Below are 18192 nucleotides of genomic sequence, written 5' to 3'. Positions count from 1 at the left end.
AGTGATAATAAATAATTAACATTTCTAATGATGTCCCGGCGACAGGAAGAGTCCAAGTGGGGACCCGGGGGCACTGTGCACGGTGACAGGAGAGGCTGGGGACCGTGTGGGGTCCAGGGAGGCTGTGCAGAGACAGGGGCTGGGCTGTGAGAGAGCTGCAGGGCTGGGGGTCCCAGGGCAGGGGCAAGGCACCCCTGGAGACCCCCTGGGTGAGCAGTGCCTGGGATCCAGCATTCACACCCTGCTGCTGCCGCCAAGGATGTGGGAAACCTGTGAGGAAGAGGATTGGATTAAACTGGAAGGAGACTAGATTAAACAAACTTGGGGGTTAACCTGACTTTGGTGATGGTAATGCCTTCCCAGGGTTTGCCATGCCCAGGGAGCACCGGAGAGGGATTCCTGCTGGCAGCAGGAGGGGACTGGGGAAGGGTGCTGGGAGAAGAAGCTCACAGGGAGCCACTGGGATGGGAGACGGTCACCAGTTCACTGCCAGCCGTGGTACAAAGAGACCCCACGCTGAAAGGTGTCCAGGGCACACAGGAGCAGTGTGATGGTCTGGGGTGCAGACCAGAGAGAAAGGAGGTCTGTGGGCAAGACAGGAGATCAGACACTGCGGGACAATGGCAGGGAGGGGACAGCAGGGACAAGAGGGATCAAGCAAGTGGCCATCTGAGCATGGGAGTCCATCACCGTGAGCCACCACACAATGGGCACGCGGACATGGGAGAGGCAAAGCAATCCTAGGAGGAACCAGGAAGGCATTTCTGGCAGGACTGGGCACTTGCTTTCGTGCCTGCCTGGGCCCCAAGGGACCTGCCTGTGCTGGAATCAGCCTGGAAGAGGAGCAGAGGTACCATGGGGCTGCCAGGGAGGCAGAGCCCAGGAGACCCGTGAAGGGAGGACAGCGACTCGTGCCCAGCACAGCGCAGGCTGTGGGGAAATGGAGTGCTCACTATAAATACATCAGCAGGGTAAACGCCAGGGAGGAGGAGAGCTATTTCAGCTAAAAGACAACATTAGCACAGGAACAACTGGGGATAAATTATCCATGAATACATTTACAGTGGAAATTAGACCCTCGGAGCAGGGATGTCCCAGCACAGCCCCTCCAGAGAAAAAAGCAGTGCCAGGCAAGAGCCAGCATTGGCTTGGCAGCCGAGGGACGTGCAGCGTGTTGTGGTGGCAGTGTGAGCCCTCTCCTTGTGTCAAAAAGCGGCAGAGGTATATGATGGGATGTTTGCACATCACTGCATGCACGTGTGAGTGCAGGTGTGTGTGTGTGCATGGTCTGCACACACATTTGGTGGCACACTGAGTGCTCACACAGGCAGAGGGGGTGGATGCTCACAGACTGTTGTGTGTGTGCATGTAGGTGCTCGTGAGTGTGCTGACAGTGTGTATGTGTGTGTGCTGTGCACCCAGCACGCTGTGTGCAGGTGTCTGGCCCTCATAATGCTCTAGAAAGGGGAATGATGGCTCCAGTGAAGTATCCTGGAGGTTAGTGCCTTCAGTCAGCATTCCTGTGCTCACCTGCACCCTGTTTGTATTGCACCATCTGAAATTTGCTGGAGGACATTTGCTGGATGAGTGCTCTATGAATCCAGCTGATCCTGGGTGGATTCCTGTCCCTGATCCTAGGTGGACTCCCATCCTGCTCCCAGAGCAGTACTGTCCCTGCAAGAGCCATGGGGGTCATCTGGCACTGCCACCACACAGGCTTACTCTGCTTGGCGGTACCCTGTGCCACCCTTCTGCCCACTGCAATGCAAGCACGGGACAGACTGGTCCCCACCTTCCTGCTGCCTTCTCCCCAGGGAGAGCCTGGGGTGGCAGATGAGCCACCAGGCAGAGGGTCACCAAGAATCAGGACTGCTGGCTTTAGGAGGGTTCCCATTCCCTGGGAGCTGGGTTGGCCTGGATGGGGCCCCAGGGGCAAGGGCCAGGGGAAACTGGGACATATTAGTCCTGGGGATGGGAAAGGGAGGTCCCAGATGTGCAAAGAGGTGGCTGGTACTCATGCTGGCCCCAGCTCAGCAGATGAGCCTTCCCCCTCCTTCACACAGCCCTCAGTGGAGCGCAGCATCTCCCTTCCCCCTGCAGCATGTCTGGCTGCTGCTCGCTCTAATTTCCTGTGCATTGTCCCCATCTCTGTGCCACCATTCCCTGCACATCCCACCCCCTCCGTGCACCACACTGCAAGGCTCCCTGTGCACCAACGCCTGCGCCCTACCTCACTGCTCTGCAAACGCCCCTGCCACTGTTCTCATGCATCCCAGCTCGTTCCACTGATGCTCCGTGCTTCCCTCCGCAGCTCCTTGCAGAGAGCTCTGTCACACCCCAAGGTGCCTGCCCCATTATGTCCCCAGCGTGGATGCATCCAGAGGGGTGGGATGGAGACATCTAAAGCAGCACAGGGCCCAGGAATGGGTGCAAGAATGTTTCTTATGGCTGTGGCTGTTGTTGTACCAAGGCGTCTGCTGGCTGCAAAGAAATATCCTGGCAAGGTGGCAGCATCCATGGCAAGGGCACTGAGGAGCTCCAAAAGCAGCTATTGGGGAACACCCTGCAGCCCCAGGAGTGGAAAACCACCCTGCTGGGTGCCAGCAGCAGTGCTTGGGGGCTGCAGTGTGCAAGGTGCTCTCGGCCCGTGTGTCCTGCTGGCACTCAGCACGTGTGTGCTCACGGGGAGCCGGGGGGTGAGCACACCCCAGGGACACGGCGTGTGCACCTGCAGGGCTGCACGTGTGTGTGTATAGCACCGTGTGCCCAGCCGTGCCCTGTGCCATGCACACACCGATGCACATGCACAGCTGCACGGCTGCAAGGCTGCACGGCTGCACAGCTGCATGTGCCCTGTGCTGGCACACCGGCAGCCCTGCCTGTGTGTGCTCGTGGCCAGTGCCAAGCCCCGCTGTGCTGGCATGCTGGGTTTAGAGCCCCAGGGAGCCGCTGTGCCCGGTGCCATCCACAGTCCTGGCATGCTTGAGCTGGCTGCCTGCTGGCATGTGTGTTTGCTACACCTGCCAGTCAGGGGGAGGGCAGTGGAAGCCAGCCTGCAGTTTGTACAAATAATTATCCGGGTGTTACCAAAGCTGGGATGAGGGAGCAGCTCGGCAGCAGGGGTGCTCACCCTGAGTGCACACACACTCATGCAAGGGTGCAGCTGGGCATGGGCTGTGGACACTGGCGGGCAGAGCACACCCACAGCACTCACAGGAGCACACAAGCACGGCATTGCACATGTGGGGTGGGCACACTTGGGTTTGCTTGGCATTGTGGCTCAGCATGGCAAAAGCAGAGAGCCGGTGTGGTTCCTGCCCCATGGCATTGCCCTGTAGCAGGCTCCCTGTGCCTGGATGCCAACATTCTGGCTGTGAGGACCCTGCAGCAGGCAGCCACGCAGCAAGCCTGGTGCTCAGCCAAGCACCCTGCAAGAATGAGTCGTCAGCAATGAAATAAAGGGGTATTTGATGGCTGTATGGAAGCACCTTTGTGGGAAACAATCACTGGGACTGGAGAGCTCTCGAATCTAGCAGTGAGAGAAGAACAAGGAGCAACAGGCAGAAGCTGTAGCCAGACATGTTCAATGAGAAATAAGGGCTTTAGCAGAGGAGGTGATTAGCCACTTGAAGCAGCCAGAGTGGCATGAGTTCCTGCTGTCTTCCAACATGTCTCTGCTGCTGTCTCTCACAGTGCTCACAGACCCAGACTCTGTGCTGTGAGCACTGTGAATGTGCCACACTAGGGTGACCTGGTAGCCTTGTGCCCTGCCAGTGCTGTCCCAGTCCCCACCACAGCCACTTTGTGCTTCCAGAGACACACAGAGAGCTCTGTGCCCAGCCCCTCAGGAAAACAGGCTGGGAAAGGCAGGCTTGCACAAATGCCATCGTGCCTGGGGCATACACTGGCTACAAGTTTTTGGGCAAGTCAGTGCCTTGCATGACATAAGATGGGGCCTTTCTTGGAGTTCAGGCTGGCTGCCATGGCACAGCCACCCCTGGGGCCCCTGCAGAGAGAGATGGTGATGTGCAGGGTGATGACACAGGCAGGTGCTGACCCCTCGGGGTGTGGATGAGTGTTGGATTCATAGAACAATAGAATGGTTTGGGATGGAAGGGACCTTAAAGATCATCTAGTTCCAATCCCCCTGCCATGGACAGAGATGCTGACTACGACATCAGGTACCCAGGACTCCATCCAACCTGGCCTTGAACATTTCAAGGGATGGGTCACCTAAAACTTCTCTGAGCAACCCATTCCTGTGTCTCACCATTGTCATTGTGAATAATTTCCACCTAACATCTTATCTAGATCTCCCCTCTTTTAGTTTAAAACTGTTCTCTCTTACCCTTCCAAGATAGTGTTGCACCAGGGGCATGCCCAGCTCCGCTCTCTTTCGTCCGCCTGTGCCCGACCTCCGTCGCCCCCAGCCGGGTCAGGCCCCTGGCTCTGCTCGGTTCATCACGCCAGCGGCCCTTGCAGGAGCTGGGGAGCCGTGCCCAGCCATGGCCCGAGTGCTCCCCATGCAGCACCCCGGAGTGCCCGCAGCGAGCCGGGACACGCTGCCCGCCGTGGCCGTGCAGCTCTCTCGGCCGTGGCTCCGGCATCCCGGGACGCCCCCTCCTCCCGGTACCGGTGCCCGGGGCGATGCTCGCCGTGCCCCCCCGCAGCACCGCGGGGCCGGACCTGGCTGCGGGCGGCCCCACCCCGCGCTCCCCATTGGCAGCGGCGCCCCCGCCCCGCTCGCCGCCGCCGCCGCCGCCCGTTCTTAAGGCGCCGCGCGGGCGGGCCGGGCCCGTCGGGAGCCGGGAGCGGAGCACCGGAGGCGGAGGCGCGGCGGGCGGCGAGGCGGCGGTGCGGGATGCGCTCCCGCCGCCGTGGGGGCGCCGGGCGGCCCCCCTGGCCCGTGAGTAGCCGTGTGGTTTTGCTGCTCCGCGAAGTTTCCCGGGGACTCCGGGGCGGGGAGGTGCGTCTGTCAACTCCGGCACGGTCGCCGGCCCGGGGAGAAGTTGGTGGAGGGCGGAGCGGGACCGCGGGCACGTAGCCTGTCCCCGTGGCGTGGCGGGGATGCGGGGTAGGGAGGCGGGAGGGAGCGGGAAGAAGGATGGGATGGGGATGGAAGGACGCTGGGCTGGGGAGAACCGTGCTCAAGAGTCTGTACGGTGATGGGCGGTGTGTGCAGGGACTGGAGAGAGCTGGCAGGAGCAGCAGCACTGCGAGCAGCGAGGGACAGCCCCTCTTTATAGCGGCACTTGTGCTTGGTCTTGGCCGAGCCCGTGGAGGAGCGGGGGGCAGTGGGCAGAGGAGTCCAGCCGTGTACCTGCCTGCGTGGGAAGGGGCTGGCTGTGTGCTGCTGGGCCTGAGCACCCCAAGGACCTGGTGTCCCTCTGGGGCGAGCTCAGAGGCTAAGGTGACTGCTCATCTCCACACTGCATTGGCTGCTGCTGGCTGAGCCCCAGGCTGCCAGGTCCAGCGCTGAGGAGTCCTGCATAGGAGGGACAGGCTCGCAGCAGCGAGCAGACGTCGCAGCAGGACCCAGGTTCATGGGCTTTGCCTGGAGCAGAGGCACTGCAGGGTCTGGGCTGCTGGGCTTTGAGGAGCTGTGGAGGGGCATTGCTGGTACTCTGGGCAGCCCAGCTGCTGTGGAACAGGGGTCTGATGGGTCTGTGGAACAGGGGTCTGATGGGTCTGTGGGATGTCTCCTGCCTGTCCTCTGCCCTGGCAGGTACAGCTGTGGCAGCCTGGCTGTGCTAGCAATGAGAATATGATGCTAGTGGGGCACATGCAGCATGGTGGCATGAGGTGCTGTGATGTCACCTTGTTGTCACCGCTTTGGGGTGCGTTTGGGGTGCAGTGATGCCCTTGCTGCATGACGTCCAGAAATGTCGCGGAGGTGACTGCGGCCCACAGCGGGACATTGCTGCAGTGGTGGCGCGTGACATCACTGGGGTGCGTGGTGAGCAGGGGAGTAATGTCACAGTGACATGCAGAGTGGGGTGGCCGCACAGGGACCTCACACCCACCTTCCCCATGATGTAGGCTCGGGCATGTCCCTGTGTGCACAGTGAAGACATCTGGGGACAGCATCTCCCCACTTGTGCTGAGCAGTCTGGGGCCCAATTGCCTGCCTGTCCCATGGTCCCTTTCCAGTCCCATCCCACCTGGGCACTGTCAGCCATAACAATGCATGGGCTCAGATGAATCCTACATGCTGCACCTGGGGGCCAGCATCCTCTCCCTGGGCTGCCTGGCTGCACCCTGCATGGGTGCCTTGGCACCCTCCCAGTGGCTCTGCCCTGCTTGGCACTTTGGCTTCGTGTCACTAGCCATACTGCAGAAACCCCCTGGGGTGACCTTGCCACCACATGCCACGACACAAGCCAGGACGTGACTCTGCTGGAACAAGAGAGACTGAGGTCTGCCCTGCATACAGGCAGGGCCCCATGGCCTCAAACCCCAGGTGAATCTTCATGCTGGGACTGTGGTTCTATCAAAAGCATGCTGGGAATGATGAGGCCCTTCTGCATCTGACATGCAGAGCCCAAGTCTGCCTCCCTTCCCCTTCCCAAAATGGCCTGGCTCTGGGCTGGACATCCCTTCCCCATGGCACCAAGCACCGGATCCACTGGGAAAAGCCTTTTGTCTCCAATCAGGAGCATTGTTTCCTACTGGAAAAGCTCCATCCAGCTTGGAGGGATTTCAGCTGCAGCTGGATGAGGCAGGGGGGGCACCTGGTAGCAGTCCAGGCTCTGAGGAGTGGGAGCTGGAATGGGCAAAGACAGGGGGCCCTGCCAATGAGCTGGGGACAGCACCCATCGTCTGGCTGTGCCTGGGAGTGAGGTAGCACTGCTCTGCAGGGCCAGGGGCTTATGTGGCACCCCTGCACCCATCTGTCCACAATGTCAGTGGCTCTCCCCTGTGCTCATTTTGGTAAGCCTGGAGTGGGGCTGTGGCAAAGGCTCCCCCTCCTTCACTGTCTGCAGAGTGACACTCGGGGACTTTCCCATCCCTCAACAACCCAATGAACCCTGTCCCCATCACGTGTCTTGAATGGGACCCCTGCACCAGGGAAGGATCCAGGCTCCTGCCCCTCAAGGGCTGCTCCATTCAGCATGGCAGGGTAATGGGCCATCACAGGAAGAGAATTGGAGCATTCCTCTCCTGAGGATAGAGCTGGGGACACACACACATCTACCTTGGATGCTGTGCGCAGGCTACAGATGGGGTTGGAGAGGAAAGGAGAGCAAGCTGCTGGAGCAATGGAATACAGAACTATGGGTGTTGTGGGCAGTAGGGTTAGGGTTTCCTCTGCAGCTGGAGAACAGCTCCTTCCTGCCCAGCCATGTGGGCCTGGAAGCTAGTTATGGCATGGGAATCCTGGCCCCCAAGAGAGCCTTGGGACCATTCCCATCCTGAGGAGGCAGCAGCAGGCAGTTCTCCACAATCTGCTGGGTCTGCTGGGGTCTAAATGGGCACCTTCCCCTCTCCAAGCTGGGCACATGTGGTACCGCCCAGCTGCCACTACTCCTGGGCTTGCTGTCTGACTCCAACAGCACTGGGGTCAGCTGGCAGGGGGTCATTCACTCCTGGACACGGGGACTGTTCCTGCCTGGGAGGGCTGTCCTGCCCAGGCACAGTCACATGCAGCATTGTCCCCTTGCAGGCCAGGTGCCCCAACCACCCTTCTGGTTTGCAAGAGTGGAGCAGGCTGCTTTTTCTCCCAGCTGGAGTGCAGGCATGTGGGATCATGCTCACAGCCTGGGGACACACAGCTCATCTCTGGGCTCTTCCCTTCTGGAGGTGACTGCCAGGCCTGGGATGAGGGGTTGCCCTCCTAAGTGCCACCTTGCTCATCACCTGTGCTACAGCCAGGTCAGAGCCAGCTCCAAAGTCTCTGCAGCCTTGCCAGCAGTGCTGGCAGAGGCTGTCCTCCGCAGTCCAGGTTAAATGAGCCTCTCGTCCCAGTCTCCTGTTCCTCCCAGCATCTCCTCATGGCTGCATCCCTGTGCAGAAGCTTTCCCTGGCCAGGCTGGAAGGAGCTCACCCTGCGGAGACCCTGGGAGGAACATTTCCCGCAGGATGGGGAAACTGAGGCACGTGGGAGTAACCTGATAAAGTATCCCTGTTCTCCCTGCGAACTTCCCCAGCTCTGGAACACCAATGGGACAGAAGACAAACTCCTTGGGCCAGTGAATGTCTTCTTCCTCTGACCCTGCCAAGGGAGCAGTGATTGACATTTTGACTTACCAGGACCTTGGAAGCCAGTGGCACCTTAGGGCAGAGTGATCTGGGCCTGAGCCCAGCTTTGTCAGCTCCCCAGAGCCCTCCTGCTACCTCTCCAGTCCCTCCAGTAGGATGGGCTGCCAAGGCTGGGCTGCTCCTCAGCCCCAGCTCACTGGAGTGTGATCTTGTCCCAAGGGTGAACAGTGCCAGGACAGTCTGTGCATGGGGACACCAGAGTGACAGTGCCAAGGGTCAAGGGGCAGGTGGTGTGGTGCAGGCTGGGGTGCTATGGCAAGGGGTGAAAAGAGAGCATCTCCCATGCAAGGACAGTGGGCTGCTTGGGCATGGTGGAGCACAGTCTGCTCCTGAGCTGATGGGCTGTAGGTCTCTCCCAGGTGTCCAGGATGCTGGCGCTGTGCCTGCTGTCCCTGGCCTGGCTCAGCGAGGGCTCCCAGCGCAGCGAGCCCATGTTTGCAGCCGTCACCCACCGCCTCCTGCCGCCCGACTATGACAGCAACCCCACCCAGCTCAACTACGGTGTGGCCATCACCGACCTAGATGCCGACGGTGACTTCGAGATTGTGGTGGCAGGGTGAGTGGGGCACCCCTAAGGCCTCAGTGACAGCAGGGACAGGAATTCCTCCCTCCTCTGTGGTCTTGTGGCCGGCTGGGGGGGTTGTGCACACAGATGGGTGAGTTGAGGTCTGCATGCACCCACCAGTGAATTTGTGTGTGTGTGTGTGTGTGTGTGCGTGTGTGTGCAACCACAGAGGGTGTGGATGCCAGCGAGTGCCTGTCTAGGACCACGTGAGTGCCCCCATCGGTCCCTTCCCTGTGGGGCGGTGGCAGCTGCCCAGCAGTCAGGGTCCACCTGCAGTGCACAGCCAGCGTGTCCCCAGGCCGTCTCTGCTCTGCTGACAGGACTCAGCTCTCTCTGGAGATTCAGTTAATTGGCTGGAGGTTTTTTATAGTCCTTTATTGGAGTGATGGCTGGGAAGGGCCGGCAGGAGCCGGGCAAGCAGGGAGCCGTGTGCTGTGCTGCCAGTGCCCAAGTGGGGCTGGACACAAAGCAGCTGCTGCCAGCAGGTCCAACCCTGGTCAGGAAGAGCAGAGACCATGGTGTGTGCTGGCACTGCCGTGAGCTGCTACTGCAGGGTATCTGTGTACACATCACCATCCTCACTCCCTAAAGAGGCTTGCACACACAGGTGTGCCCACCTGAGAATGTGCCCACCTTTACCCTCACAGATCCCATCCAGCTAGATGGAGGCACTATGGTGGCAGGCAGTCAGAGTCTGGCCCTTATGCTGCTCTGAACATCACTGAGGCAGGAAAACTTGGGCAGGACTGGAACCCTGGAGGGGTCTGGGCCACCACTGCCAGCTGTGCTGAGTCAAGAGGGCAGCTGGAGTTTTGTAAGCAGACGTGGTGTCCGTTGTATAACTTGTTTACTGGTGCGTTGGGCGGGAGCGGGCGAGGAGCCAGTGGGATGCTCCGTGCTGAGAGGATTTGCCTTGTGTGGCAGTTTGCTTGCCCTGGGAAAGCTCTGCAAGCAGGGACCTGCACCCCATCCTGTACTTCTGTCTGCCTGACCCCCACTAGTGCTGCCAGACATGGGGTGCGTGGCAGGGTCCTTGGCCTCCATGGACCATGCAGGTCTCTGCAGTGCCCATCGTGGGGAAAACGCAGTATCACACCCAGTGTCCCCCCAGGGGTGAGACAGGGGCTTTAATCCCATCCTCAGTCCTCGGGAAGCCACTACTCTGCCTGCACTCACAGGTACAACGGCCCCAACCTGGTGCTCAAGTACGACAAGGCGCAGGGGCGGCTGGTGAACGTGGCGGAGGATGAGCGGGGCTCCCCGTACTACGCCCTGCGGGACCGGCAGGGCAACGCCATCGGCGTGACAGCCTGTGACATCGACGGCGACGGCCGCGAGGAGATCTACTTCCTCAACACCAACAATGCCTTTTCTGGTGAGCCCTGCCGGCAGCCGGGCCCCAGGCACGGGGGGAGCCCCGGCGTGGCCGCCCGCGACCTTCGGCGTGTGAGGGATGTGTGCGGGCTGGAGTTAATTTCTCACTTGAGTGGCTCCATTGATTGATGGCAGCACGGGTGGGACACTGAGCCCAGCCAGCCACCGAGTCAGCACTTCCAGCTGCCCATTGCCCTTTTTGTGGCACCCCAAGTGGGACAGAAGATTCCCTTCCGCCCCCTCGACTGGGACCCCACACTGTAAATCCCAGCTGTGCCCTGCAGCCATTGTCCCCTTTGATCTCATGGCTCTCCTGTGCCTGCTGCACCAAGTCCAGTGCTCCTGGCATGCCTGTCATGGGAACAAGACTTACATGCTCCAAGCTGGCACTGGGAATCCCCAGGGCTGCCTGGTTTGGTGCTCCAGCCCAGCTCTGCCCTGTGTCCCTGACCTCCAGGCGGCAGATCTGTCTTCCCAGTGCTCCTAATTACCCGGGCTGGCAGTGGCTGCTGGCACACCTGTCCCTAAATCAGGATCTGCCATTGCTGCTGTCACAAATGGTGTAGCTCGCTGACTGTGCCTGCCACTGAATCGATTTCTTTTTCAATTTTTTTTTTTTTTGCCTTCCTGGGGAAGATCTACAGGGCTGTGCCTCATTGGGACATATTTTAGCCTAATGAGTTGATTCTTCTGTGTGTCTCCCCATGGCCCTTAAGGGTCATGGGGTTCTTGCAGCAGCAGCCCAGCCCCATTGCACTGTAGGGGGCTGCAGGGACAGCAGATATTTGGGGTGCTCTGGAAAAAGGGTGCCTTTTCCAAAACCTCCCTTGCTACAAAGCACTCTCCTCAGGAGGAGGCGGTGTGCTGGAGCCCACTGACCTGTGCCCCTTCCCCAGGCATGGCCACCTACACAGACAAGCTGTTCAAACTCCGCAACGGGCGCTGGGAGGACATCCTGAGTGACGAGGTGAACCGGGACGTGGCCAGCCGCTTTGCCGGCCGCTCTGTTGCCTGCGTGGACCGCACGGTGAGCAAGCAGGGTTCTGTGGACAGGCATCTCTGCCCCCTTCCCACTCCCAGTGCCCCTTCAGTGGAGTCCTGGGCCCTGCTCCTCTTGCCCATCCCATCCTCTGCTGGCCAAGGGTGCCCCCCAGCTGCCCCTGGGCTGTCAGGGCTCACAACGGCCCCAGCTCTAGGGACTGTGGATGCCTGTCCACACGGTTGCCACCAGCTGATAAACGTGCCTGTCGAGGTGATTTATGTTCCTGTCACCTGCTCTTTCTTCGTCCTCCTCCTCCAGCGGTTTGTTTCCAAATGATTATCGCTAAATCAGGGTGCAGCTACTGCACGGGACAAAGGGGGTGGTGGAAACTGGGAGGACCCGGCACGCCGGGGATGCTGGGAGGGAGGATAATGTGCCCCATGCCAGCACTGTGACCAGAGAGCTCCTGGAGGCAATGGGGCACATCCCTGCTCCTGGGATGCTTTTTGCCGTGGGCTTTGCAGGGCTCTCGCTCAGCACACAGCAGCAGTGCCTGCCCCCACGGGGCAATAAGAGCATTCACAGCAGGCACCCTGTGGTCCCCTGGCGATGAGCCGTGGGTGGGTGGGTGCTGAGGCGGTGCTGCCGGCTGCAGGGCTCCGGCAGGTACTCCATCTACATCGCCAACTATGCCAGCGGCAACGTGGGCCCCCATGCCCTGATTGAGATGGATGTGGCTGCCAGTGACCCTGCCCGCGGTGTCGTGGTGCTGGTGGATGTGGCCGCCCAGGCTGGCGTCAGCAAGTACACAGGTACTCCCGGCTGCTGTGGCCCTGCGAGGGTACGGGGCGCTGCAGGGCACGGCGAACGGGAGAGCTGGCTGAGGCAGGGCAGTGCAGCCCCAGGTCCGTGCCACGCGTTGGGCTGCCTGACTGCCCCATCTAGTGGCAGCCCCACGGCCCGTGAAAGGCGCCAGGACCATGGATACACGCCTGGCCGGACCCCTGTGCCCAGCATCACCGGGGGTAGTCCCTCCCGAGCTCACAGCATCCGCAGGGCAGCCAGCGGGGTTTGGGAACGTAGGCGTCGGGAGGAACGAGCCCGCCTGCGCCCCGTGCTGCCCCACCACCGTGGGGACTGCTGCGTGCCCCAGCGGTAAATTGTCACTAATTAGGAGTGTTGTCACCATGGCGATGGCAGTGATTAGGGTTGGGAGTGACACGAGCGGCTGCCAGGCCCAATTAGCTCCTGATGAGAGGGATTGGAGGTGGGCAAGAATGGGACACGGCGGGGGGAGTGGAGGGGACGGGTGGTGGGGGGGTTGGGTCCACCGTGTGAGCAACACTGAGGTAACATGGGGAGCACAAACTCCCCTCACCCCGGCAGCTGTCCCCTCACCCCGGGCTGCTGTCCCCCAGGCGGCCGTGGGGTGGCCGTGGGCCCCATCCTGAGTGACAGTGCCTCTGACATATTCTGCGGTAATGAGAACAGCCCAAATTTCCTCTTCCACAACCGGGGGGACGGGACGTACAGCGACGTGGCAGCTGCTGTGGGTGAGTAGGGGAAGCTGGGGGGACACAGGGACGCTGGGGACTTCAGGGCGGGGGTGGCTATGCCTGCACTGGGTGAGGGCAGTGAGGGGACAGCCCTGGGGACCCAGAGCCCCATTGACCACTGTGCAGTGGCTGAGATGATCGGGGCATCCATCAGCGCAGCAGGGATGTAACCCTGTGCGTGGAGCACCTGTCTGGGGACAATGGAGCACATCCTGGGAGGTGTGCTGGGACAAGGAGGCAGGGAGGGGTTCCCGTCTCCCCCTGTCCCCTTGCGGTTCCCCAGGGCTGGATGACCCCTACCAGCACGGACGCGGTGTGGCGCTGGCTGACTTCAACCGGGACGGCCGAGTGGACATCGTCTATGGCAACTGGAACGGGCCGCACCGCCTCTACCTGCAGAGCGGGGCTCCCGGCCGCGTCCGATTCCGGGTGAGGGCCGGAGCCCCCGCACCGACGGCTCTGCCCCGGAGCCACTCGGCCAGCGGGGCTGCCTTCGCTCCGAGTTCCCTTTGAGCCCCACCTGACAGCGAGGAGGGCACCCGGGGCATCAAAGCAGGACCCGGGTGTCCTGCTGCCTGTGCCTATTGTCAGGCTGTGTCCATGCAGGACATCGCCACCCCCAAGTTCTCCATGCCGTCTCCCGTCCGCACCGTCATCGCAGCCGACTTCGACAACGATCAGGAGCTGGAGGTTTTCTTCAACAACATCGCTTACCGCGGCTCCTCCGCCAATCGCCTGTTCCGGTAGGAGCCGGCGGGGCCGGGCACCCCTGCACCCTGCACTGGGAGCCGAGCAGCACAGCCAGGCTCATAGGGCTCCTCTCCAGCAGTGCCACGGCTCGGGCTCGGCTCATAAAAGGCGTCGTGACTGAGCCCTTCCTGGCATCATTACCAGCCACTGTGATCGTGCCTGCAGCAGCCCCTGGGGTCCCCAGCACCGCTGATTAGCAGCTGTGTGGAAGCTTGTTCATGGCTCCTGTTAATTGCGGGGGTCAAGTCTTATTACTTCTGTGTAGCACCTCCTTGCCTCGTGTGTAGGGCAATGGGAACTGGTTGTCTACCCAATGTTTGCACCCATGGGTGGGTAGAGGGCAAGGGTTTTGCAAGGAGCCCTTTGGAGACATCTCCATGTTCCAGAGTGATGCAACAGATGCTGTTGCTGCTCTGCAGTTCAGATCCAGAAGCTCTCATGAAACTCCTGTTGTCTCTGCATGGAGTGGGGATGTGCCAACAGGCAGGGGACAGTCACATCCTCAGTCCACACCCTATAGCCACCATGGCTGTCACCCCTACCATGATTCTTCAGGAGGGGATAGGCATGTCCAGGAGGGTTCTGAGGACTGCAGGAGCTGGCATTCATACCCTGTGTGTGTCCTTGGCAGGCTCATCCGCAGAGAACACTCAGACCCCATAGTGGAAGAGCTGAATCCAGGGGATGCACTGGAGCCAGAGGGACGGGGCACTGGTGGGTACACCCTGCTCTGGCACAGCACTGCTTGGCACCTTCTTTGCCTGAGGATGCCACATGCCTGGCTGAGTTATCTGCCTGCTCCCCACCAGCAGGCTGGAGCTCCTCTCACCCAGGAATGGCCCCATGCTTTCTCCCTCCACTCATACCCAGCCAACAGTGCCATCTCCAGTACCCCAGAGGCACTCTTGATGTGCCCCTTCCTGGGTGCCCGCTGCTCAAAGCCAGCCTCTGCATTTGGGAAGAGGTCAGGCAGCTCCCTGTGACACACAGCCAGCCAGGCACTGCCTGTCCCCTCCACTGCCCAGGATGCCAATGCTTCTGATTAGAAGGTGCCAGCCACACTCCTGCACTGATGTCACCCCATCTTCCTTTCTGTCCCTGCGTGGCTGGGAGTGCTCCCATTGCCAGTGGAAGGCCACAGCAGCAGCAAGGTCTAGTGCTGGGGAACATGGGGCCAGGCCTCAGACACAGCATGATTCCATCCTTGCAGGAGGTGCAGTGACAGATTTTGATGGCGATGGGATGCTGGACCTCATCCTATCCCACGGCGAGTCCATGGCACAGCCAATCTCCATCTTCAAGGGCACCCAGGTGAGTCAAGCAGGGACTCCTCATGTTGTACCCATCCCTTCCATCCCTCTCAACTCAATCTCTCTGCTCCTTCCCCCTTTGCAGGGCACCAATAACAACTGGCTGCGGGTCATCCCCCGCACGCGCTTCGGGGCGTTTGCGCGGGGGGCCAAGGTGGTGCTGTTCACGCGGCGCAGCGGGGCCCACCTGCGCATCATCGACGGCGGCTCCGGCTACCTCTGCGAGATGGAGCCCGTGGCACACTTTGGACTGGGTGAGCTAGGGGCCGCCTCCCCCCCAACCTCCCCTGGCACTCCCCAGGGCAGGGGCTGTGTCTGCTGCCCCGGTGTCCCGCTGCGCAGTAATCGTCCCTGCCTGTCACCCTAGGTACGCTGGGCTCTGTGTAAGGCTGGGGGCAGGCTGCCGAGCCACTGCAGCTGTGCTGCAAGGAGCAGCTGCCCCCTTCCCCATGCCCTGCCTGCTGCTTTGCCCAGGCAGTAGGGCTTTCCCTTCCCTTTAGCTCTCCCCTGGTGCAGCCAAGCCTGCAGGGGTGTCTCCCCACTGCAAGGTCATCCCATGTACACCCCTCAGAGTACATCCATGTGGGGGGGCTGTCAGCATGAGCACCTGGAGCTGGGCTCAGGGAGCAAGGGAGAACTTTGTCCCTCCATCCCTACCACCCCGCTGGCCTCCTTTCAGCCCCTGCCCACCCTGGAGACCCTCCCTTTGATGGGCTGCCCGCCTGCAGGGCGTGATGAAGCCAGCAGCCTGGAGGTGACTTGGCCAGATGGCCGTGTGGTGTCACGAGCTGTGGCAAGCAGTGAGACCAACTCTGTCCTGGAGATCCCCTACCCTCTGGATGTGGAGGAGCCACTCATGCCTGCCCCTCTGGAGGTGAGGGCCAGGTGTGGGTCTAGGGTGTGACACTTTGGGGACAGAAACAAGGGGCTGGGCTCTCCTGGCTCAGTGGCTGCCCAGGGGTGATTCCTCTCCATCCCAGTGGTCTCTGCTTCTTCCCAAATGCAGTGCGGGCAGGGATTCTCCCAGCACGAGAATGGACGCTGTGTAGGTGAGTGGCTGCTGGAACACAGGTGTGCCTTTACCCAGGATGCTGTACCCATGGGGGACACTGAGACTGGGAGGTGTCTGCCTGCCACATGGGTCTGTGCCAGGTACAGCTGCCTGCCTGGCACATGGCCTGGGAACGGGACACCTGTACAGCTCCAGAGGGGCACAATGGTGTCCCAGGGAACAGCGAGAGCAATGTGCTAGGGCAGGAGGCATGGCTGGCATGTGGCAGGCTGTGTGCTGCAGCCATGAATGATGGGAGGGGCAGCAGAGGAGCAGCAGGGTGGCTGTGGCCATGCTGGGAGCCTCCTGGACAGAGATATGGCTTATGCATGGCTGCCACTGGGGTGACCATCCAGTGTACCGGGGGAACTGGAGGGGCTGGCAGCCCCAAGTCCTCTGCCTAGACATCTCACACTGAGGACCCTCTTGCAGACACAAATGAGTGCAAGGAGTTCCCCTTCATCTGTCCCCGGGAGAAGCCTCTCTGTATCAACACCTATGGCGGGTACCGCTGTCGCAGCAACAAGCGCTGCAGCCGGGGCTTTGAGCCAAACGAGGACGGCACAGCTTGCGTGGGTGAGTGATAGCTGGGACACCTGACCCCATGCCAGCTGGCATCAGCCCCAAAGCACCATCTTGGGATGCTGTTGCACCCCTGACAAAGGCCAGGTCACAGCCTGTAACCTGTCGGACGGCAGCCCAGCCACCTCCACCCTGGTTCTGTGTCTGTCTGTCCGTGCCTCCCACTGATCTGCCACTGACCCCCCTTCCCTTTCTCTTTTTCTGTCTTGTTCCTTCTCTCCTTCTCTGTGCAGCTCAAGTGGCCTTTTTTGGGGGCTATCCCTCTGCTGGGAGCTGGCCTGGGCTCCCCCACAGTGCCCTCCTCCCTCAAGTCCTCGGACTCTGCCTTTGTCTCTATGCACTTTAAGCCCTGCCCATAACACGCCAGAGCAGCCTTGGTGGAAGGATGGGCTGGCCTCTGCCTGTCTCTCTTTTTCTGTCCTCGTCGAACCACCCTGGAAGTGCCGGCTGGGACATAGTGGGGTGACCTGCAGTGGGACGGGCACAGACCTGGCTGTCCTGTGCCATCTCTGGGAAAGCAGCCCTGGGGCAGCCTGGCAGTGCCCCTTTCCCCGCCCACCCCCTGCCCCAGTGCTGTTCCTGCCATGCTGGTACCTTGCTCCGTCGCCTCGATACCGTACCATGTGCCTGCTGGTTTGGCCTGCGACGTGTGTGCTTCGCCTGCCCCCTCCTCAGTGACGGGAACACCTCCCCAGCCCTGGCAGAGGAGGCTCTTCCCAGCCCTGCAGGGGCAGGACCCTCCTGGTCTGTTTTTTAACGTATTGACCCTACTGTTTGGAGTCTGACCCTGCTTAGTCCCAACAGTCTTCCAGCCCCTCTCCCAGAGATCCCCCAATAAACTATATCCCATCTATTAACCTGGTCTGCTGAGCTCTGCAGGGCTGGGCTATGCTTGTGCTTCTGCCCACCCTGGGACCTGGCTGGAGAGTGGTGGTGCCCCTGGCCCAGTTCTGCACTGGGACTACAGCTCTGAGGGGGCTGGGGTGCAGCAAGCAGCCCTGCCTGCACCTCAACAACAGGGCTGGGCTGCTTTTCCCCCTACGTGCTATAACCCCACACTGCTCTCTTTATCCCCACCAGACATCGACGAGTGTGCTCAGGGCTTGCACAACTGCAGCCAGCTGTGCATCAACAGCCCTGGGGCACACAGCTGCCTCTGCCACCCAGGCTTCCATCCCCTCGATCTGGCTGCCAGCCGGTGCCTGGGTGAGTACCTGCAGTGCCCACCTGGTGCTGCCCTGGCAGCAGAGATGATGGGGTGTCCAGGTGTGCTCACAGCCCAGACTGTGGCTGTGCAGGAGCTGGTGGAGTAAGGACATCTGCCACCCAGCAGCCTTGGCACCAAGCAGTGGCAGGATCACCTGCCCTTGTGTCCCACATTCACCCAGCCCTGGAGCTGCTCCCCTCATGCCTCCTCCATCCCTTGCCCTGCCCATGCCACACAGTCCCTGAACCCTTGGCACAGCTCTGACCTTTTCTCCTTCTTTCCCAGACATAGACGAGTGCCAGGCACAGCCTGGTCCCTGCGACCATATCTGCCACAACAGCTATGGCTCCTTCCACTGCCACTGTCACCATGGCTTCTCCCTGGGTGCTGGTGGACGCTGCTGGCGCAATTAGCCTGCTCTGGCCCAGCCAGGTGTTCCCTGCTACCCCCCAGCACTGTGCCGGTTGAATTCAGTGCCAACAGAATAAACCCTTTCCTGCTCTGTATTCCTTGTGTGTCCCTGTCCCAGGGCCACGTGCCTGCTACCTGTCCCCCT

The 18192-nt window shown here is 60.9% G+C and overlaps 1 protein-coding gene across 4 annotated transcripts; it reads left to right on the top strand.

Moving 5' to 3' along the window:
• The first annotated feature begins 4789 nt into the window (after positions 1-4789).
• Positions 4790-18142, top strand: CRTAC1 (cartilage acidic protein 1). Of its 4 annotated transcripts, none has more exons than XM_059476873.1 (16): positions 4790-4906; positions 8619-8815; positions 10003-10199; positions 11095-11225; positions 11836-11992; positions 12599-12733; positions 13020-13165; positions 13343-13479; positions 14118-14200; positions 14697-14797; positions 14882-15050; positions 15525-15670; positions 15803-15845; positions 16280-16423; positions 17510-17635; positions 17922-18142. In XM_059476873.1, the coding sequence occupies exons 1-16, from the start codon at positions 4862-4864 to the stop codon at positions 18047-18049; spliced, it is 2085 nt and encodes a 694-aa protein (XP_059332856.1). In that variant the 5' UTR covers positions 4790-4861; the 3' UTR covers positions 18050-18142. The 4 variants fall into 4 exon arrangements, with proteins under 4 accessions (XP_059332856.1, XP_059332858.1, XP_059332855.1 ...); XM_059476872.1 differs by having other exon boundaries at positions 4814-4966; XM_059476875.1 differs by lacking the exons at positions 17510-17635; positions 17922-18142 and adding an exon at positions 16663-17269.
• Positions 18143-18192: the final 50 nt, after the last annotated feature.

Source organism: Ammospiza nelsoni, chromosome 8, assembly GCF_027579445.1.
Source record: "Ammospiza nelsoni isolate bAmmNel1 chromosome 8, bAmmNel1.pri, whole genome shotgun sequence".
Lineage (NCBI taxonomy): Eukaryota > Metazoa > Chordata > Aves > Passeriformes > Passerellidae > Ammospiza > Ammospiza nelsoni.
This window is presented reverse-complemented; position numbering and strand designations above follow the sequence as displayed.

Bases quoted from the DNA above. Each gene is read 5' to 3' on its own strand.
- CRTAC1 (XM_059476872.1), top strand. From the start codon at position 4,862: ATGCGCTCCCGCCGCCGTGGGGGCGCCGGGCGGCCCCCCTGGCCCGTG. The intron at 12,734-13,019 runs GTGAGTAGGGGA...GCGGTTCCCCAG, and splicing joins CGACGTGGCAGCTGCTGTGG to GGCTGGATGACCCCTACCAG. The intron at 17,636-17,921 runs GTGAGTACCTGC...CTTCTTTCCCAG, and splicing joins GGCTGCCAGCCGGTGCCTGG to ACATAGACGAGTGCCAGGCA.